Source organism: Nannobrachium achirus (assembly GCF_963921795.1).
Source record: "Nannobrachium achirus genome assembly, chromosome: 4".
In the NCBI taxonomy this organism is placed as follows: domain Eukaryota; kingdom Metazoa; phylum Chordata; class Actinopteri; order Myctophiformes; family Myctophidae; genus Nannobrachium; species Nannobrachium achirus.
In genome coordinates this window covers 37,312,107-37,334,785 of record NC_137813.1, presented here as the reverse complement: position 1 = coordinate 37,334,785, position 22,679 = coordinate 37,312,107, and the positions used below count along the sequence as shown (strand labels likewise).

At 42.5% G+C, this 22,679-nt stretch overlaps 3 protein-coding genes across 3 annotated transcripts; 1 reads left to right on the top strand and 2 right to left on the bottom strand.

The window, feature by feature from the left end:
* Nucleotides 1–514: 514 nt before the first annotated feature.
* On the bottom strand, nucleotides 515–4,312 carry dcaf7 (ddb1 and cul4 associated factor 7). Its single transcript, XM_080724281.1, has 7 exons — nucleotides 3,728–4,312; nucleotides 3,297–3,455; nucleotides 2,826–2,937; nucleotides 2,560–2,678; nucleotides 2,187–2,396; nucleotides 1,965–2,082; nucleotides 515–1,857 (listed from the first exon to the last, which is right to left on the bottom strand). Exons 1-7 carry the CDS (start codon nucleotides 3,863–3,865, stop codon nucleotides 1,685–1,687), a joined length of 1,029 nt encoding a protein of 342 aa, XP_080580407.1. The 5' UTR covers nucleotides 3,866–4,312; the 3' UTR covers nucleotides 515–1,684.
* Nucleotides 4,313–6,103: 1,791 nt separating this feature from the next.
* Nucleotides 6,104–14,247, top strand: ccdc47 (coiled-coil domain containing 47). The gene is made up of 13 exons (XM_080723819.1): nucleotides 6,104–6,210; nucleotides 7,429–7,727; nucleotides 7,885–7,986; nucleotides 9,327–9,501; nucleotides 9,681–9,802; nucleotides 9,902–9,967; nucleotides 10,127–10,228; nucleotides 11,051–11,161; nucleotides 11,491–11,576; nucleotides 11,659–11,717; nucleotides 11,812–11,921; nucleotides 12,093–12,260; nucleotides 13,564–14,247. The coding sequence occupies exons 2-13, from the start codon at nucleotides 7,437–7,439 to the stop codon at nucleotides 13,642–13,644; spliced, it is 1,473 nt and encodes a 490-aa protein (XP_080579945.1). The 5' UTR covers nucleotides 6,104–6,210; nucleotides 7,429–7,436; the 3' UTR covers nucleotides 13,645–14,247.
* Nucleotides 14,248–15,158: 911 nt separating this feature from the next.
* Nucleotides 15,159–17,792, bottom strand: LOC308282887 (coatomer subunit beta'-like; the record flags this gene model as incomplete). Its single annotated transcript, XM_080723276.1, has 1 exon — nucleotides 15,159–17,792. One exon carries the CDS (start codon nucleotides 17,790–17,792, stop codon nucleotides 15,159–15,161), a length of 2,634 nt encoding a protein of 877 aa, XP_080579402.1.
* Between the last annotated feature and the right edge of the window lie 4,887 nt (nucleotides 17,793–22,679).

Below are 22,679 nucleotides of genomic sequence, written 5' to 3'. Positions count from 1 at the left end.
TAGCTCAGCGGCAGAGCATTTGACTTCAGATAAAGAGGCCCTCAGTTCAACACTGGTCAACCCCTTTTTATCAAGCACAAATACACAGCATATTTTTATTTAGTGGTCTCCAACACATCACAGTAGCTCGCAATGTTAAGATATAATAGACAAAACATTGCCGACTATTTAGGTAGATTAAGTAGGCAGAAATATATAATTGTCAGTATTATTACATTTACACTGTATGTTAATCAAACAATTAGCTCCCACACAACACGGTTGGAACTCCCTGTTCTAAAGGGCCTGGCCATGGTTACTACTCATTCAACAGGGTAAGCATAGTAGATTACACTAGCAACAGCTATGATTAAACCTTACATTAGTTATGGCAACCATAGTATTGCTAGTGGACTTAAACAGAGTAAGCTCTTTGTTTCTCACTGACATTGCAGTGCCATAATTAGAATATTGTTTTAATAGGAAACACCTTAAAACAAAATGTAAAATACAATGACACACCGATACATTCCGTTACTTCCTTGGACGTGGAGGAATACAATTTATTAGTAGAGCAAATTTGATAATACAAACTTTATGAAAAAAGCTACAACATGAACACTTGTATTACCAATATCTTAGTTAATATATTTATATGTATGTACATTTCCCCTTGTATTGGCATGCTACAAGGTCTTGACCTTTCAGCCTAATTTATGCTTTTTCACACAACAGTGTTGCTCACTGAAAATAACTTATTTACTGTCATGCGATGAAGCATAAATTAGGTTTTAGACACAAGAATTAAAAAAAGGCAGACAAAAGGTCAGGATAAAACAAAACAGTTTCACTCTTGCAATCCATTCCATAACTCCCTCCTCACATGACAGGCCATCTGGGACAGGCCTAACTGACCACATCATCAACAAAAATAAAAGAACTGTAATGAACATCTAAATCCAGTCATTACATAATCCTTAAAATTGGACAGGTCAAAACTAGCCTGGACATATTTTTTCCAGGGCAAACAGAAGGAGAAACACTCCCCACTGGGAGGCTCACAAGGGTCAAAACGTATGAGGTTTAGCCTGAATACAACCATTTGGGAGAGATGATTCTGAACACATATCTAAAGCTCCAAATGGTCGACAGAGACACAAAGACTAAGCTATTGATATTCATATCACCATTAAATTTGTATGGAGACACAATACAGCTACAGAAATATATTCCTGAATGTTAGAGCGGTCATCTTCCATCACACTGATTTATCAACCCTTGAGACTTACATCAAACAACTCTGTGCACACAATGTCAAAAACCATCTTCAATAATAATCTCATGGCTGGCTAAGATAGGAACTCACAACAAGAAACTTTTCATTGTCAGTTGCTCAGAGTTCAAAGCAGTGATGCACTTGATAGCTGCTGTGCAGATATTGAACACTACCTTGTAAGCAAAACAATAAATAACAGCATCAAATACAAGTGACAGAGGTACGACTGAATCGAGACTCGAAAAAAATGTAAACCAAGATATTGAGTAGACTCCAAAAGAGTCCAGAAAAGGTCCCTCGTTGCCACAGCCTTGTCTTGAAAGCAGTGGGTTGAGGACTACTACGAGACCACTCACACTTGAAAAATTAAGTCCCAAGTCTCAAGCGAAATTCTGCCTCTTTGACCAAGTACCCAGACTACCCATGGCTTCAGACACGCAGGATCTCCAGGCAGTTGTTGTAGCAAATGGCGATCCAGTCAGGCTGTGTAGATGCCCACTGAACGTTATTGATCTCCCCCTCTGCAGTGTAAGCCAGAATGGGGTCTTCAATGGCTCGTGGCATCTGCTGTATGTCCCAAATTAGTGCCTGGTGGTCATCAGCTGAGTGAAGAAATAAGAGAGCACACAACCCAGAGTTATCATCGCGAGCAAATATTCAATATCAGGAGAGCAGGAATATAAAACATAAAGATTGGCTTTGGCCTTACCTGCAGTGCATATATGACAAGAGGAGTGGGGTGCCCAGCCAATGCCGTTGACGCAGGCACGATGGTTGTTGAGCCGGGCCACAGGCGTGCAGGGCACACGTACATCCAGGATCACCACCTGACAGTATGTGCACATTATACAAAAACAACAAACACAGACATTAGGAAAAGCTGAAAACAAGAAGACTGAAATGATCTGATACAACACAAATGTACACTGACCTCCATGCCATCCATGGCCATTGTGGCCAGGTAGTTGGGGTCCTGTTTGTTCCAGCAGAGGCGGAGGAGCGGGTGGTGCTGGGGGTCTTCGTAGATGATGGTGCTGTGTTCCAGGTGCCGCAGATCAAACATGCGGACAGAACCGTCGGCTCCAACAGATGCGAACATGTCCCGGCCACCACCGGCACGGCTGAAGGCTATGTCATACACCTACAGTAAATCAAAACATATAGTCACACAGCCATTATACTTATTTCACTGACGAGGCAGTAGACTCTGGAAACACTGACACTGAGAAATAGGCTGTGCTCGCTCACAATCCTTATCTAGGACTCATTTTCAAATGGATGAATGCAGGGATACACACACCCACCTCTTTGTCATGTGCAATGAGCTGGGTCTTGACATGCCCAGACACCAGGTTGACCCGTCCCAAAACCTGACCCGTCTCCAGCCCCCAGATGGTACAAGTGGTGTCGATGCTGGAAGTGCCTGCAGAGTGAAGCCATGTGCAACAAATTAACCTGTCACTTGTCTCCTAATAATCATAAATATCACTACTACAATCTCACTGCCAATGCTGCAGGACACCACACTGACAATAGTTTAGGATTCTAAATCACACAGCAATTCTCTTACCCAGTAGATTGGGGTCGACTTCATTCCAGTCAAAGGAGGTTAGGGGAGCGCAGAAGTCTGAGTTCTTGTTGTTATTCAGCAGGCATTCTAGACGTGTTTCTGTGTCACTGACCTTGGTGGCAAATATTTTGAAAACGTGTGTGTGGTCAGATTTCAAAAGTACGGGTAATCCATAAAACAAGCACAGCGGAAGTTACACCAATTACTTTCAGACCATAAAACTACGGTAGTCTGTCATTTGTAGATAGCTTCAACAAACAGGTCACCTAAAAGTAATAGGTTGACTAAAAGTGTTGAGAACTTCCCTGAATGAAATGACAGCACACAGCTTTGCTAGTAACAGACAGGAGCGAATAAACTAATGTTTCATTGTCAGTCTGGAAGATAATCTGTTGAGATTCAAGGGACATGACTGGTCTGCTACCTTAAAGGTAAAGCAATAGGCATAGGCCAAGTCTTGTAGAAACCTACCCTCCAGATGCGCAGGTAGTCCCCACTGGTGGCAAGCAGATCTGGGTAGACTCCCTTGCTATCTGGAATCCACATTATCTTGGTAGTAGGGTAAGGATGGTCAAATGTATTCCTACAGAGGAACTCTGAACTCTCTTCCTCCAGACCCACAATCTGAACCTGCAAAATAAACAACAAGTGCTCTTTAACTCAAAGACCCGTACACTTGCCTAATCAAATGCAATTTTGTTATTTTTTACTTTAGTGGAGTATTTCCAATTTGCAGATACTTTTTACTTTTGGTACTTTAAGTACATTTCTATGATACTTTTGTAGTTTTACTCAAGTACATTTTTTTATTCCGGACTCTAACAGAGTAGTTCTACATTGCATGTCAAACTGGGGGGTCTTTGAAATGAAACAGGTAGTAGCGTAGCTATCCTATTACTTACCTTATTATTATACTCTTCCACAAAGCTTCCCAGTGCCAGGCGGAAGCGTTTGTCTGGTCGGACGCTCCAGTTCATGGCATACACCGTCCATGGAGCCTCGTATTTGTAGATCTCTTTTCTTTTGCCGTGGAGTGACATGATCCTCGCAGACAAGAACGACACACGTCGTTGTCTCAACCAGTTAGCACGCGAGCTAACTTATGCAATAATAGAGGACTGCCTAGCAAACTATCGTCTCTCTCTGGGCCCCACGTTTTGAGATCGTACGTGCAAACAAATCTATGTGAATGTCCATGCAAATGCAACAGATCGTTCCTCGGTTAGAGATCGCCTGTTCAGACTGTAGTGTTTATTGCTCACTGGTGCTGCTAGTTATTAGCATCCCAGCTAGCAGTCACGTAACGTTGTCGTTCCTGCAGATGAGCCGGAGAGTATGTGTTGTTGTTGTTCGGGTTCATTCCGAACCTCGATCAGGTGAAAGGATCTATGCACGTTTCCTGGCGTCTAAACACTGTTTCAGGGTTCACTACTAGTTTGCTATTCTGACCAGAAGCTCCAACAACCGCTTGGACGGACAAAATGTGAATGACTGACTGACTCAGTGGACTGGAGTCTGGACTACTGTGGTGATTGAGGAGTGTGGTGACAAAGAAGAACACCACTAGCGGTGAAGAGTGAGTACTGCACACAAACTTCACCTCATTTATTTTTGTATTTTGAAAATGTCGAGACAACTCAACAACAAGCAAATACATGTTATGAATTAATTCTAAACTGCAAGCCCCAAATGTTCTGACATTTGGTTTTGATATAATAGAATATTACGTTTCCTATAGGCCTATATTTCATAATAATTGTTGTATGAATTGAGTACTGGTCCTGTACCTTTTTTCCTTCTAACAAAGTATTCAGTCAATCGTTTATTTTAGGCTATTCATGGGTTGCATTTGTAGTCCTACACCAGCCATGTTGAGGACCAACACAGGTGTTATGATATAGAACATAGTTAACCCCAGAGACTCTATATGCCAATCAGACCCATTGAAACACCTGTGTTGGTCCTCAATGTGGCCGTCTCCTCATTCATTTTCCAACTTCAAAACTTTATATTCTCCTGATTATTCCTTTGCTTTCTGTGCTGCCCCTAGCCTAGTTCCAGACCCTGAATCGCTAGCCACACCCCTTTAATTTTTTGTTTTTGCGATTCAGGGAATAATGAATGAATGAAGTGAAACGAAATGTCAATTCAGGCTGAGTGTCAGGCTATGCTGCCCCACCAGCGTCAGAAATAAGCTGTGTTATGAGTGACAACACAGCTTATTTACAACACTGTTGTCTAATGACAACCGATGACAACAGAAGGAAAGACAATGCCCTGCCCATCTGTGACCTTCGTAGAGGTCACAGTTGGGGATAAAAAGATGCTCCTGAAGTCAAACTGCCTTGATTGATTGAATACTTTATTAGAAGTTTGCACAGGAAAAGAAAATGGTACAGGACTGAGGACAGTAGCCTATACAGTTCAGTACAGTAGAGTTCCAGGATAAAGACCACACGAAAGCTCATTGGCTTGTTTAAATTGGGGTCCCTTTGTACTCAATTCATACAAAAACAATGTAATTTAGATGTATTAGTTCAGGGAATAAAGTATTAAACTACAGTGTCAATCTCAATCACATTGTCATTGGTGTGTGTGTGTGTGTGTGTGTGTGTGTGTGTGTGTGTGTGTGTTTAAAAAAAGATTCTTGCAACATGTATTTGAATATACAAAGTGCTATGTGAATCATCAATTTCAGAGATTAATTTAAAAAGAATCTCACTAAAGGATTTACAATTTTGAAAAATGGCATGCAAGTAAGCACATGGCTAGGCAGGCTAAATACCACAATGTAGAGGTAGTGATCTACTTTATTTTTCTTTAGGGCATGTTAGCTGGTGGCACAGTGACTTACCGTACTACAGCACATACATCAATGTTGTGTGACGCCTTATCTATACTTTGCAGTGTGCTCTGTGTTGCACACAGAAAATAGCAGATCTACAAGCTCACAAGGCATAATCCTCCTGCAATGCATTGAGCTTGCAGATCTGCTCGTATAACTTGTATGACGGGAGCATTTCCAAATCGCGGAGTCAACAGTGTGGCCACGCGACTAACTGCTCAGCGCTCAGATCCAGTCCAGAGCCAGTTTGATTATATCCGGTTAGTTCCACACACACATTCATGAACGCACACAGGCCGTTTCCGCATCCCGTACTGACCGGATCCGCAACCTGCACATTTATTCGGGGCTCACAGAAAACAAGCGGAACCAAAATAAAGGGTGGAACCTATCATGGGTGGAACCCAAACCAAACACACCGCACAGATTTCTGGGTAAACTACGCTGTCAAATCTTCATCGCGGCGCTGGTGGTGGACGTTGAATCAAATAGAACTCATTATTATAACGTCCAGTTTGTTGTCACAGAAACCTTCGACTGGTAAGTTGTTAACAGACTCGTGTGCTTAGTAATGATGAGGACCTGGACGGCGTACAAGCAAAACCGAGGCTGTCAATTGCTGTTCCGAAGCCTGGTTGGTTTAGCTTAGTCCTTCCATGCTACGTAGGCTAATGTTAGCTAGCATGCTTGAGCCAGATTTTCTTATTAGCCAATGTTGGGGGATGGGACTACTGGTTTTATGTTAAAGGGTCTTGCTCACGTCGTGTCATTCATCCCCAACATTTAATTTTAGACAGTTATCATCTACTGTCAGTGTATTCATTCACTTGACAACGTAGTTACTGCATTAACCATTGGTCTGAGTGACATATCGCAATGTGTATAAGTATGGCCGTATCAAAATACACAAGTTGTAATCCTGACCTGCACTTCATCTGATTATTGTAGTTATGACTAGGATTTTAGAAATCTTTGATTGAATACTTTATTAGCAGTTCGCATAGGAAAAGCACAGGACAGTACAGTTCAGATTCAAGGTCTACTAAATAGGATTTAAACCCAAGAAAGCACAATTCCTTGTTTACATTAGGGTCATTTTGTACTCAATTTGAAAAGATTGTGTTTACGATGGTGAAATTTTATAGAATCCATATCCTTTCTTTTAATTCTGGCAAAGCAACAGGGCATCAAACACAAAGCGTGCTTATAGGTATTTTTGGAACGCTTTCTCGCCTGGGGTCTCAACGTGACGAAATTGTAACATGTGGTTTTGACAAGCAAAGCAAGATATTCTTAGATGACAACACTGGTATCTAGTTCTAGAATTAAAGTGCTGGAAATGGTTACATTTACAGCATTTAAAGGACAACTTTAGTTTTTTACAACAAGGGTTCATATTTTAGATTGTAATCAGAGAAAAGAAAAAGTGAGTGTGAAAATGTTTTCATTTGCTTCGTTCTATTGTTTTATTGTGTTTACCGTGCTAAAATGTGGGGCATGCGTACGCATGGGGGCATGCGTACAAGTGGCTAAATATGTCTTTTTAGACACAATAAGCCAGCAGTTTCTTTATTGCTATTTACAGTAACCCGGTTAGCTAGCTATGGCCTAATGTCTCTTGGTTGATGTTTTCACTAATTTTAATAGAGTTTATTTGTGTCGTTAACTGTGGTTCTTTTCATTAGAACATCATTAGGACTAGCCTTATTTACTAATTTGCTCCACAACTATTTTCTCTGCTGCCCCATGCCGGTGTAGGTGCAGCCATGCGGAGTATTCACCTCCTCCTGTTGCCCACCGTGCTACTCCTCCTGGTGCTCCCCGTCTCCAGCGGTCGCTACAACGATGACTTTGACGACGGGGAGGACGTTGCTGACTTTGACGACAATGACTTTGCTGAGTTCGAGGACATGAACGAGGATACCGTGCCTGAAGCCGAGACCGTTCCTCCGCCACGCGCCAGCCCCTCGTCGCAGCCCGAGGAGGATGAAGATGAAGACGAAGCAACCGTGGAGCTGGAGGATGGACAGGATGGCTTTGAAGATGCAGAGACACAGGTATACAACATGGCACTGTCTGTGCTGTTAATGGTCACATGTCTGGACTCTGGAGCACAAAATATTTACTGTTTTAGATTATTTTTGTTATTTTTAAGGTGTAAGTAACATTTTATAAATGCAGCAAAACTAAATCAGATATAATGTCTTTCTCCAGGAACAAGATATATACAGCAAGTATGATCAAGAGGAGTTTGAGGGGATCGAAGGCATGGAAAAGACAAACCCTTCTTTTAAGGACCCCCTCATAATCCACACGGTGAGCCTGGCTTATTGCTTAAGTAACTGTAAGGGGCTAAACTATTTATCTGATACTGTAGCTGTGAGTGAGTTGAACACATGGCTATCCTGTGCAGATTCATAGTCTAGAATTGTCTAGACAGTATACAGTGCAACTGCGCTTAATTTGTTGGATAGCTACCACGGAGTAGTGCAGCGCAGTAATATATTTCGGGCAACTTCCTCAAAATGTTGCTACAATGACTCAACTACAACAAATGTTAAATTCTTGCTTTCAGCTACTGTAGCCACTTTCAGCTCAAATCATGTCATTGCTCATTGACGGTAAATCGTGTTGATGTCAGTTGCCGTTAATAAGGCTGTCACGATCATGACATTTTATTTGATTGATTAGTTCTCATACTGTACAAATAATTTCGATAAGCGATTTAAAGGAGTAGTTCACCCGCAAAATTACTTTTTCTATTGATTACTCACACCATGGAGACCTGAGTTCAATATCTATCTATTGAGTAATCAATAGAAGAAAAGTCATTTTGGGATGAACTACTCCTTTTAATTAAATATATACTGAATGCCTGTCTGGTACCAATTATCATAATAAACCAATAACAAACCAATCTATTGGCACGGTGGTGCAGTGGTTAGCGCTTCGCCTCACAGCTAGAAGGTCCTGGGTTCGATTCCCGCCGGGGGACGCTGTGGGTGCTGGGGGCATGTTTCTCCCTCCGCGTCATCAGCGCCCACACCCTAGGTGGGGTCGGCGATAGGGCCTTTCTGTGTGGAGTTTGCATGTTCTCCCCGTGTCTCCTAGGGTTGATACCCTCACAAAAACATGCAGTAATCCTGGTCTCAATAATGCCTTCCCCTGGCCAGCCGGGGCGCTTGATGGAGGGGAAAGGAACTGGTTGGAATAACGTGTTCCTTCCACGCGCTACGTCCATCCCGGGGAAATCCCCCCTGTCAGGTGAAAAGAAACAACTTGGACTACTCATGCATTGAAGGAAGCATGAGGTCAGTCCGTTGTCTCCCCAGGCGCGGCAGAGGGAGAGCAGAGCCCAGGATTACATAGACAATTGGCACTGGGTGAAAAATGGGTTGCAAAATCGCGGGATAAAAAAATTATAGAAAAAAAACAAACCAATCTATTTAATAATCTTACAGTCTTTGTGGAAATAGCTGATCTACAAGCTCACAACACATTGCAATGCGACACGTTTTGATCTTGTAGATTGTCTATTTTCGCAATTTTTCAAAAATAGAATTATATAGATTAGTGCAAACGATTCTGGCGATCATTATGTAATAATTGTGACAGGCCTATTGCTGTAGTGATGACATCCAGTGGTTTCCCTGCAGGTGCCTGCACATTTGCAGAACAGCTGGGAGAGCTACTACATGGAGATCCTGATGGTGACAGGCCTCCTGGCCTACATCATGAACTACATTATTGGCAAGAACAAGAACAGCCGCCTCGCCCATGCCTGGTTCAACTCCCACAGAGAGCTCCTAGAGAGCAATTTTGCACTAGTGGGTGAGTGTTTGTTTGCACTGCTCTTGTTTGGCTTGCAACACAAATTTGTGTTGACTGTACAACTCTGATGTGTCTTGGTGTGTAATGGCCATATTCATCGTAATGGGTTTATTTATTTGTTCCAGCCAGTGGAGCAAATCTTTATTTTTCTTGTTATGAACTTGCATTTATGTCATTAGGTGATGATGGCACAAGTAAAGATGCTGTGAGCACTGGGAAGCTGAACCAGGAAAATGAACACATCTACAATCTGTGGTGTTCTGGTCGTGTATGCTGCGAAGGCATGCTGATTCAGTTGAAGGTGTGTGTTAGGTTATATACACATACACAGAGGCATGTCTGCGTCGGCCTGTTTCATTGGATGTACTTTTAACAGAATGCTTCCTCTGTTCTGTTCAAGTTCCTCAAGAGGCAGGACCTGCTCAATGTCTTGGCCAGGATGATGAGGCCAGTCTGTGATCAAGTGGTATGTTCCATAAGTCTTTAATTAAGCCATTATGTATTTTTATGTATGTATATTTATTGTGGTGCAGATGACATATTTGACAGTTTTTTCGTTTTTTTTGTTTACATTGAATTTATGAATCCATTTTCTTACTTTGTAACATGCCTCCCGTCTCTGTAGCAAATCAAGGTGACTCTAAACGAGGAGGATATGGACACATTTGTGTTCGCTGTGGGCACCAAAAAGGCCATGGCCAGACTTCAGAAGGAGATGCAGGACTTGGTAAATAATATACTATACACATCACCAGCACCATAATCAAATGAATGTAATTCTAAGACCATAATGACACACACATCATTACTTATTAATGTTTATTCACAGGCTTGGCCATACATAAACTTAGGTGGATTTTAAATGAATATTTTCTCCAGGGTCTATTTTTGATTAGACTTTTAAATGAATCTTTACTTTATTTTTATTTTTTTATTGGTATTTCCAAATTGCATAGGCTACAGGTCAGTCATACAAAAGCGTACAAGAAGAGTGTTATGTTATCCCTCCCACCCCCCAGAGTTCCTGCTCTGAAAGAACCACAACCCTGGTATCTTGCTGTACCATTAACAACAAAGACAACACATAAAGACACATTTAAATTAATCTTTGCTTTTAATTTAAAGAAAAAAAAGAAGAAAGCAATGATGACATATATTACTTTGACAAAATAACTGTTCACTATTACAGAGGTAATTAGTTAGTTTCTAAAACTAATTTCAAGTCTCTGCAAGTTAATTTTATACCATACTAAAATGAACTGAATCTATTGTCTTACTCGGCAGTAATGTCAAGTATACTGTGATGGTTAGAGTTAAAACATACCACCAGACCATCATTGTGGTCCCTTTTTAAATATTTCTTGTTAGTCTTGTGTTGTTATTATGACATTTTGCTGATGCTTTTGTAATTCTCAAGAAATGCTTAGTATAAGCCTGCAATAACAGCCTTTTTTTTATAATTTAGATCGAATTTATTATTTTAGTATTTGGAAAATGTAGTCATATTGTTCCTCTGCTTATTATCTTATATTTTTGATTTATTATATAGAGTGAGTTCTGCGGTGACAAACCGAAGTCTGGGGCCAAGTATGGCCTTCCGGAGTCCCTGTCGATTCTAACAGAGATGGGTGAGGTCACTGATGGCGTGATGGACAGCAAGGTGAGACATGTAGAGGCAAAAGAGGCCATTGCAAAAATATATGTACAGTATAGTATGTCCTGCTGAAGATCTGATGGATCAAAACGTTGATGACGCAATAAAAATACACCTGAGCCTTTGCAGCATTACCAGTGTTCAGACTATTTTCTTCTGTGATACTTCTGCTTGTCTTGCACCTGTGCCACGCTTGTGTGCGCTCTACCATCCTCAAGCATTGCAAAAATAACCTCAGATGTAGAAACATTTTGCTATGCTATTTTGTTTAGGTCATAATCATTTAATGCTACCCTTTCACTCTCATTTGAACTTTTTCTACATCTGTCTTCTAGATGGTACATTTTATTACCAACCATGCTGACAAGATTGAGTCCATCCATTTCTCGGACCAATTTTCTGGTCCAAAAGTTATGCAAGAGTAAGTATTTCTCATATAGATATACTTTTAAGTACAAGTAATATTATTATATACATAAACTCTGAATTCCCTTTTTTTATAGGGAGGGTCAGCCCTTAAAGCTGCCGGAGACCAAGAAGTCGCTGCTGTTTACATTTAATGGTAATCATCATACAGTATCTAGTTATCTACTGCACTTCCTTATCATAGCTCATGTTCTATAAATAATGTATGTATTGTGTTGCTGTGTGTCTAGTGCCTGGCATGGGCAACACCTCTCCCAAAGACATGGACAGTCTCCTCCCTCTCATGAACATGGTGATCTACAGCATTGACAAAGTCAAGAAGCTCCGCCTCAATAGAGAGGTAAGCTCGCAATCCTGCGTTCAGCTTTCCCACACTGCACCCAGATGAGAATCGCTCGCAGGGACTTTCGTACTTGTAGTTGCTCAGGCTTTCTTTTTTTAATATCTAGTTTCCTTCTCTATTTGATGTACCGTGTCACGTCGGTGCCATTCTCCATTGTCCTTATTCCAGGGCAAACAGAAGGCTGACAGGAACCGTGCCCGTGTGGAGGAGAACTTCCTGAAGCAGACCCATGCCCAGCGCCAAGAGGCAGCTCAGACCCGGAGGGAGGAGAAGAAGAGGGCTGAGAAGGAGAGGATCATGAACGAGGAGGATCCTGACAGACAACGCCGTCTGGAGGTCTGGTTGCTGAAATACTTGGAATACACTGCACACTAAAAACACCAGGCAGAATGCATCTACATCAGGGGTCTTCAACAGGTGTTCTGGGACCCCTAGGTGGTCCTCAGATTTACTACAGGGGGTCCTCCAAATCTTTGAGTGATAGAAAGTTTTAATATTAACCACTTGAACCCTATCACCCATATTCTGAGAACTTTAGCCAAAAATAGCAGATCTACAAGCTCACAACGCCTCGCGTTTTCGGCAAAGAGCTTTGGTGTAGAGGGGGAAAAGAGCAGACTAAGTACAGAGTGAAAGGTCAAGGTACACTTTATTGTCCACAAGGGAAATTTAGCTTGGGCTTTCACCCCTACTGCAGCCACACATAAAACATCAATGACAAAATGCATACTAGAGATACATACAGAGGGGGGACACAACAATAAACAAGTGCACATAAGCAGTTAATCAAATCTCACAGTCAATGCTGTTTCAGAGCCTCGTTCAACATCTTGGTTGACACAGGGACAAAGTATTTTTTAAACCTGATATAGTGCCATATGTACCTTCTGCCAGAGGGCAGAAGTACAAATTCTGCAGAGAGGGGAGCTGTCTTGCTCCTATGATCTTCCCTGCAGTCTGAACCAATCTGAGCAATTTGGACCTCAGTTGCACTCAGAGATTACCAAACCAAACTGTAATGCCAAATCTGACCAGGCTTTCCAAGACCGCTCGGTAGAACACCAACATAAACATTTGGTCAACACCGTGAACCCTCAGACGGCGGAGAAAGTGCAGTCTTTGCTGTAGTTTACTACAGAGACTGTCTACGTGTGTATTCCAAGTTAGTGAGTTCTCAATACAAATGCCCAGGTATTTACAGTATATGAGGTGACCTGTGAGACGGTCGTGGTCATGAATGACCACGACCACAGGCCTGTGGTCACCAACACTCATAGGGTCGAACACCATCTCCTGTGTCTTTCTAACATTGAGAACAAGGTGGTTTTCATCACACCATTTAACAAACCTCTGTACCTCTAAAAGGTAGTCAGCTACATCCCTATCCTTATCAAGTAGGGCTAATATGGCAGTATCGTCAGAGAATTTAATAATGTAGTAATACGTTTATGAAGTATTGACGGTTCAAGTGGTTAAATATCTGAAAACACAAATTGACATGAATCCATTGTTTGCTGTCAAACAATGAAACTATAAGGGATCTATGAGAAGGTTGTGATCTACATTAAAAAGTGCACATATGTATTCGACTTATGTCCAGTCTTTTTACACCTGTCTTTTGCCACTATTCTCTTTGTAGGAAGCTGCCCAGCGACGTGATCAGAAGAAGATTGAGAAGAAGCAGATGAAGATGAAGCAAATCAAAGTCAAAGCCATGTGAATGGAGAAGAAACCACTACAGGGAAACAAGCACACATGCAAGCAGTTGCTTAGCTCAGACGGTTTCTACGGCTTTTCTCACTGCGATACACAGCCCCTGCTAACAGTCTATCTAGCAGCACTCCACCCATGTCCCCTTCATATGTGTCAAGTTTAGCTGTCTCTGTCCCCATGGAAACGCCTGGTACAATCATTGTGACTTAATGTGGCAGTGAGTGAACTGTTGGTATCAAGTGAGCGGGATTGACTGAGAAAAAACTGACAAAACTGTCGCAGCAACTCATGCCAATGGTTTCATTTGACTATCTTCCTCCAACATCTTCAAAGCTCTTTTTAAAAGCAGCATAGCTCAGTGGGACTTTAAAAGTTAATCTACAGGGATGAAGTGAGCCATGTGGTGGTTGGTCATCAGCAGCTAAATTCTCAAAAGGAATCAAAGCTTAATATGCTATGGTTTCACGAAACTGTCAAGCATTAAAAGTGATCTTAAATGATGATCAAGAACTGTTTTATTTATATCTATGAGTATTTGACCGGTTTCTCATGAATGATGTCTGTTTCTGATGAATGTCTGAGCAAACATAATAAAATGCACTGGAAACAATTTGAAACTGATTACCGTTTTTTATTTTTTACTTTTTTAAGTAATACTATTTAGTTGAAATAAGTGACGCATGATCTGTATTCTGATCTGCGGGTTGGAGTCCCAATAGCGGCGACCTTTGTCTCTCCCCGTCTCTCCCTCCTCAAATGACCACAGATGATGATAATGTCTAATTCCTGTCTGACACAAATAGCAAATTACAACAAAGTTCTTTGGCCACTTCACAATCCAAACACCTTTGACTTAATTATATATAGTATTAGTAAGTTAAACTTTATCAGATAAAGTTAAATATTTTTTAAATGTAAAAAAAAGTTTTGGGGGAGTTACTTCCTTGGCCTTTTCACCCTTTTGGCAGTGTGCACAATAAATCTTGCACTGATTGTTCCATTGGTTTGCAAGATTAGTCCCAGAGACACAAACCCATTTGTAGACGCTTGTCTGCTACAGAACCAGTTTTAAATAATCACATCCAGTGTGAAGTGAGTGGTGCCTTTTATGATTTAATTGTGGGCTCGCTGAAAGGCGAGACCAGTATGTTATACCAAAACTTTATAGGTCAAGTTTATTCTCCTCAAAAAAATAACCGACAGACTAAGGCAGGGCCCTTAGCCAATGATACATTATACAAACATACAAAGCCAGATGTAGGAGCAGTTAGCACTGCTCAGAAATATGTGGAGGCTGGAGGTACTTCCTTGGCCTACTGGCAGCATGCACAACAAATCTGCCATTGTCCATTGGTTTGTGAGATCAGTCCCAAACAACAGTGAGAACATGACAGAGCTCTCTCCAAATGTGAAGATCAAGCCTACTATAATAAATAATAGAGAACATAACCGGGCTTTCTCTAAATGGAGATCAAGCCAAATGGAGATCAATAACTAGACTTTAAACTGAAATGTTTTATATCATGAAATATTTAAAAGCTTAATGTTTTCTTCCACCATCGCCAGGGATGACTCCTCACTGTCCTTTGACTGCTTGTTGATTGGGAGATAGGTCCCTGTTGGCTCATATCCTTGGGCCTCCTTCATAATATTCTTGTCTTCATTAAGTGTGACAAGGGGGTAGTCTTTGGCGGAACTGGAAGTGGCCAAGTAGGTCTCTCTGAGGAAACACTCGGCAACGATGGACTCCTTCAGCCCAGGGAACAGGTTCTCATATTCTGTGGGGTCAGCTAGTGATTCAGCCGCCTTCTGGTTGACCTTGGCCAGGTTCTCCCTCCACAGTTTGACCACATAGGACACCTGGCTGGGCAGGTAGGTTCGAGCCAGGAAGGCAGCCTCTGGCAGCCGGTTGGTCCTTATCAGCAGCTCCAGACACTGGTCCAGCTTCCCCTGCAGGAAGTATGTCATGAAGGCCACATTGTTCTTTCCGTCCCTCGCAGCGTCCTCAGCCAGCTTGCCAACCAATGCAGCGTTTCCAGAGGCTGTGGCAAGTAGCAGCAGGCCTCCATAGTCCTGGGCGTGGTGGAGACACTCCTGTGCCAGACCAAACTGGCACTTACTGATGGCCATCTCTGCCAGCTGTTTCCACTTCTGCTCAGACTCAGCCTCTACAGCTAGCTGGTAGGTTATCTTCAGCTCTCCCAGTTTCAGAGCCAGCTCAAACCTGTGTTCTGGGTCTGTGGATGCAGCCAGCGCCTGTTGCTTGAAACCCTGTTTCTCCAGGAAGTGGGCCACCCTGGTCCTCTGCTCCTTGGGGATTGTTGGTAGGACTTTTTCAGCCATGCCAAAGTCCCTCCTCATGATGGCAGTCTGGTACTCTAGGACAGACACCAGTAAGGAGTAGCTGACAATGTTCAGCTCCTTGTCTCCCATGTACAGTCGGTCATCCTTGGGGATGTAACCCAGCAGGTACATTGTCTTATCCAGGTAAGCGATGGTGACAATCTCTCCCCCTACAAAGTAATTGAGCCTGTTGATGGAGCTGGTGTAGATGAAGCAGTCACCCACCCACAGGCCTGTTTTTACAATCTCGTGGATCTCTCCCTGCACCTCGAAGGCATCCTCAAGGCCGTCCTCTGTGACTCCTTTGTTGGTCTCCTGGGCGGAGGCCACTTTGTCTATCAGGTAGCGTAGGATGAAGAAACACTCCTCAGTAGCGATGCACACCAGCTCCCCTGAGTCCGACCAGAAGATGTGCTTGGGTTGGATCTCAATTCGACGGACCAGTGCTGTGTTATCCCAGTCATAAAATACTAGGCCATTCATTGATCTCACCCCAAGCAGGAAGCCACCATAGATACCTTCTGCTCCAAAGTCTGGCTTGAAATATTTATTTTCTTTAAAGTTTTTGAATATTCTGACTACACCGTTACTTTCCCTAATAGCATAATGAGATGAGTCATTTGCCCACACAAACTCCAATGCTGAACCAAAGCTCTTGCTCCTCAATGCCATGGCAGTGTAGATGATGAACTCTCCATCTCCACATGCCACCACAAACCTTCCATTGGGGTTGTGCTGGATGGTCTGGGGGCAGATCTCACAGCAGCCCATGTCTTTGACAGCCAGCTCAAGTCTTTCTCCATCCTTGATCTCCATGTCTCCCATGGCCTTCAGATTGGCCTGCTGCACTTTGCTGTGTTTGGCCCAGATTATCTTTCCATTGGTGTCCATGGACATGGCTGGTTCCTCCCGACCCAACATGATGACAATACTGCCTTCATCATAGCCCAGGGCCACATTGTTGGTGCCCCTCAAGGCACAGATGCACCACACACGCTCCATGCCGTAGTTGAGCGTATTCTCCAGGCGGTATGTGCTGGAGTGCCAGATACGTACGGTACCATCCTCTGACCCTGTGATGATGATGGGCAGGTCTGGGTGGAAGTTGACACAGGAGAGATTATGAGCATGGCCCTCCAAGGTGTGAACACAGGTCTTGTTCTGGTAGTCCCAGATCTTGACCAGTTGGTCATCTGCTCCTGATATGAGGTAAGGCTTGTCTCCACCGCTGTAGTAGTCGATGCAGCTCACACCTTTGCTGTGTCCCTCCAATGTGAAGTTAGGAGACGAGGAGCCCAGCTGCCACACCTTGATGGTGAAGTCCAGGGAGGCACTGGCAAACTGGTTGTTGTCTTTGGGGTTGATAACGATCTGCATGACAAAGTGAGTGTGACCCTCAAACACCTGGCTGCACATCCACTTCTTCTCCCAGTCCCACAGCTTGATCAACTTGTCATCGCTGCCGGTGATGATGTACGGCTGGGTGGGGTGAACAGCGATGCTGCGAATGTAATCAGAGTGGGCCTCGAACATATGAACTCGCTCAAGGTTGCTGTAGTTGAATACACAGATTTGCAAATCATCTGCTCCAGTAATAACCCAGTTCTTCCTGGCCACAAACTTGGATGCTCTGACTGGGTACTCACACACCTCAAATGTCTTCACCAGCATCTGTGTTTGGTGGTTCCACACACACACACTGCCATTGTACAGACTGGCCAGCATCCATGGTTCAGTGGGGTGAAGGTCCAAACTCTTCACCCGGTCTGACCGAGCTGTCAGCCTCCTCTTGATGTCTAGCCTCAGAGGCATGCTTTATATCCTGGTATCGTCTCTTGTCAGAGGAATAAAAGATTAAATGTTCCACGTATTGTGACTAGCTGCAAGTATTGGCCGTGCAATCTGACTTGGCACATTGCCCACGTTGGGGGCTATCAGCAAATATGTACTTTCGACTAGTTGTTTACTTGGTGAAGGCTCGAGGATTCTTCAAGAGAAAGGTGTGTGGAGGATAATCCCGTTATCATGTCAATACTCATCCTTGCACTTTGTGCTGTCTGGTTATAAGCTGAGGTGCCTCAACATTCATCACTATGATGTCACAATCCTACTAATATATACACACATGCTGACATCACTGATACTAAACAGTGCCCAAATTTGGAGATTACTGACATGACTGATACCGCCACCATGGTAACAGCCACATGCTGAAACACCAAATTTGGAGATGACTGACATCACTGATACTGGGTTCTCCAACGTTACTTCTGAGACTCCTACATTCAATCCCTCATATACTGTGCAGTGCACACCGCATAACCCAAACTGCACATAATTCGGAGCACATATGTTCGAACTGGCAAGGACTAGCATCAGGTAACCACAGCAATCTGATATACAGTACAAACCTCAAGGCATTGAAGGGCCTTTTTAACAGCTAGATTTTCAGGCTGCTGCCTCACATCTACGCTGCACCACCTATCCGGCCGATATGCCCATATATGGGGTATCAGAGGCACCCAGGGGAGACATAAGTGCATTTGACACGGTTTCTGTGAAATCAAATCTCCATAGTTCATTTGGTTTATGTTTTTTATGACGGCACATCAGTGCATTTTTGATCTTCGTATGTGTTTGGTTTATGTTGTGTATGACAGTCAGTGTATGTTGTATGTAAGGAGAAGCATCTTTAGTTGTAACTAGAAAGATGCAATTGGAAATTGCAAGTGTGGTTGCCGTGACACAAGTCACACTTGCAAATGAATTCCGTCTTACTATTCGAATTTTCCCCATTCAAGTCAATGGGGAAAATTAATTCACTAATAAATGAATGGCCATATACTGTATGGAGATCTCTGACTCAGTCCTTGTCCCTTTTATGCCCATATATAGAGATCCCCATCAATATTAAGCCCATATCTTGGAATGCCCATATATGGACATACTGTGTCAGTCTCATGTGGTCATCTCCATATCTGGGAAAAGTTTATTTTTAATTAAAGTCAAAGGAGAAAGTTAATTCACGAATATATTTATATAAAATTAAACAATATAGGCCTAATGTATCTCTTAGCAAAATGCACCCCTCCGTGTCCCGATGAAGTCGGTCGATTTGCCATCCTACTTTTACCAAACGTGGATGAAGGAGAAGCATTAGATGTAATTATAACCATTGATCTTCATATACAGTATGCATGTGCATTTGACGGGCCATAATATGTACATTGACTCCATATACAGTATGTGCATTTGACGTTTGGCGTTGGGGATTTCACATCGTTTAGGGTTGATCACCATGGCTACTCAAGAGGTTAGTGAGCGACTTATTGCATTCCACGTTCATACATAATTGTCAAGGTTGATGTGGAGATCCTTTTATGAATCCTTATTATGGTTCAGAGGCTGGTTCCCGGACTACTGCAGAGAGCTCTGTAGCTATTGGTGAATAGGATGAGTGTCAAAATGGGGAGCAAATATAGAGGGTGAAAGTGAAACTAATGCTAAATTTAACTGTTAGATTGTGTCAGCAGTCTCTATGGGGGCAGCTGGACTAGATAGAGTTACATCAATGAGGGAACCTTAACACATCGACAGTTTGCAACACTTAGGAGAAGGATGGCAGAGTTAACAGTATATTAAAGATGCACTTTGTAACTTTCCTGTTCTGTTTTACCACTATATTGCCTATCTGCTTGATCTGGGGAGAAATAGATTTTTTTCTTTCTTTTGTAAATGGAATTCTGGCCTTCAGGTCATAATTTGTGTCCAACCCTAGACACAGGATCTAAATGTCTCAATAGAATAGCAGCAGGGAGACCAAATACAACCACCCCCAATTCAGCCAAGTGTATGTTATATTACATACTTAACATACATAACATGACAAAGACAAAAGGTGATTTGTAAATGTATTAAAAATAAATGACTGAAACAGTTTCATAAATATTTGTCATTAAACTTGCATTTTGTCATTAAACTGTCCAACTTGACCATGTTGGGGTTCACATGCAGTTAATGTCATTTTGAAGTGACTGCAATTCACACAATGGAACATAGTTGACATTAATGTCTCCATTCTTGGAATGTTCCCCAAATTTTGCTAAGCAACATACTAAGCAAAATCTGGGATTGCTATGCAAAATGAAAAAACACGCCCCTCATGCATTAGGAGGACAATATCACTAGAACCAAGGATGTGTGCTTTTGAAATCGAGTTTTGCCTACACAAAGAAATATGAAATTAATTTCAGATATCTAAAATAAATATTGAATCAAGCAACTTAAAAACTGTCTGTAGTGCACACAAAAGCCAGAATTGCTTTTGAGTGTAATACCCCATTTAAGCAATGCAAGAACGGCTATACACACTGATGTTATTATATACAAATGAAGCACATCACTAATCATCTTACTGGTAAATATGACTTGTGAATATGATTATAACTTTGTAGCCTGTGGCTAAGTACATTGTCTTGATTTTCCCTGTTCAGAGACTTGGAGAAACTTCTTGTTGGCAGTAAGCTACCTTACAATCACAAGGATTCTGAAGAAGTCTCAACTGGCATTTCTTCCTCGGCCTAGTGGGAATGTGTGTGCACAATTAAACGGAAATCTCACTTCTAGTGTCCAATTCCACGGATCCAGTGGGAAAGAGGCTTAATCCTAACGAGACGTCAGACTGGCGTATTCCTCCCCACCATTCAGAAAATCCCATTCCACTGACACATGCCTTCTCTATTTGACTGACCGAATCAAACGCGAAGCGGATTTGGGCAAATATAGCGGCATGGTCATGATGGACCTCCAGAAGGCATTTGACACCGTAAATCACTCTATTCTGATTGAGAAACTAAAAGCTATTGGTCTTGACAGCGCAGCAGTGAGTTGGATGCAGTCTTACCTGGTGGGGAGGGAAAAGGTGGTGGAGGTGAACGGTACCCTGTCAAACTCGTTCTTCTGCTATACAACCAAAATGTGGAACGCCCTACCGAAGGCCTTAAAGGAGTGTGGTTCTCTAGCATCCTTTAAAATCGCCCTGAAAATCCACTTACAGGCGGCAGCCATTCGCAACTGGCAATAACAAACCTAGCCCAGCCTCCCCTGACCCTTCTCTGTATTTACCTACTGCGTGCTGTATATTTTTTGCACTGTTTATTTTTTAACTATATCTACTGCATAGTACTGTGTCCTATCCGTCTGTCATTCAGTGTTATATGAGATACTTCAATGGTTTCCTAAGGAAATAAGCTTAGTCTTTTCTAGGATCTCCTTTTAGTTGACCTTGTACCAGTGAACTGTACTGTCATGAAACTGAACCTTTTTCTATGCAAACTTCTAATAAAGTCTTCAATCAATCAATCAAACAAACCAAATTGCGCTGCCAACGGTGCCAGAGATTAGCTGTTCACAGACGGAATGAACCACAGACACACACACACACACACACACACACACACACACACACACACACACACACACACACACATGCATACACGGACAGTGCAAATTTAAACATAGGCCTAGTCTCGGCCATGCCTATCGGCCTGGTGGAGACATTTACAAACTGTTTTACCAGTGTTTTATGAAACAGCACTCTCTTGTGGAAGATCTTCCATAACTATTTTAAAAACAGTTAATCTATCTCAAATCAAATGCATTCTCAACCATTCACTTCACCCACCTGAGTAGGCTACAAAAATGCATCAATAGTGCAGCAGTATGAATCAGTATGAATTCTCCCCCATTCATCCAATATTATTATCCCACGTTGGTGGGCAGGTGCAACTTACACCTGGTTGACCCCAACGTGGGATAATAATAACCTCAGTTAAACTAATGCTGGTGAACGCTAACCCGACGACACTGGTGAATGCTAACCTGGTGAATGTTAACGGAGCAAGGGGAGGTCGGGACAACGGGAGGTCGATCCTTACACCGTCTAAGGTTCGACCTCCCGTTGTTCCGACCTCCCGTTGTCCGTTAACATTCACCAGGTTAGCATTCACCAGCGTTAGTTTTACTGAGGTTATAGGGAGGATTAAGGTTAGGTTTAGGTTTAGGTGACATGACAAATGATAAATAGCTTACTGATCTTTGGGGCACTTACTGGCAGTGGCAGTCTGGCAGCATGGAAGAAGTAGGCTACTCAATGTATTACTTAAACGTAAAGGTCATCCTAAAGGTCAAGGATGTCCACGATCACCAGAGGCAGCTCCACTAATCATGTTCAACGTAGATTTAACACTAAACAAGGCTCTAATTCAGGGGTGGGCAATTATTTGTTCCATGGGGCCACATGAACAACAAAGAATATGGGGGAGGGCCGGGCCAAAAGGCAGTGTTCGCCGCAAGATGTGCTCCCCGCAAACTAAACACACGACTTTACCTCCGACTTTAGTAAAAAGAATTGTCCAATTCTTGTTGAAAGCCTGGCATTTGGCATCGACTTTTCTTTTTTTGGGTATGGTAAGGCAGGTGTTATTGAGACAACATCCAATGATCACACACACGTGCTGATGTACGCATTGCGTCCATATGTACGTGAATAAAAAACATAAAAATAAAAGAAATTCAGCTTTAGTTCATGCATGAGGTAAAATGAGAAAATGTGCCATTAAGAGTGAACCAAAGGGCCGCATATGGACCCCGGGCCGCACAATGCCCAGGTCTGCTAATTCGTTCTCCTGCTATACTACC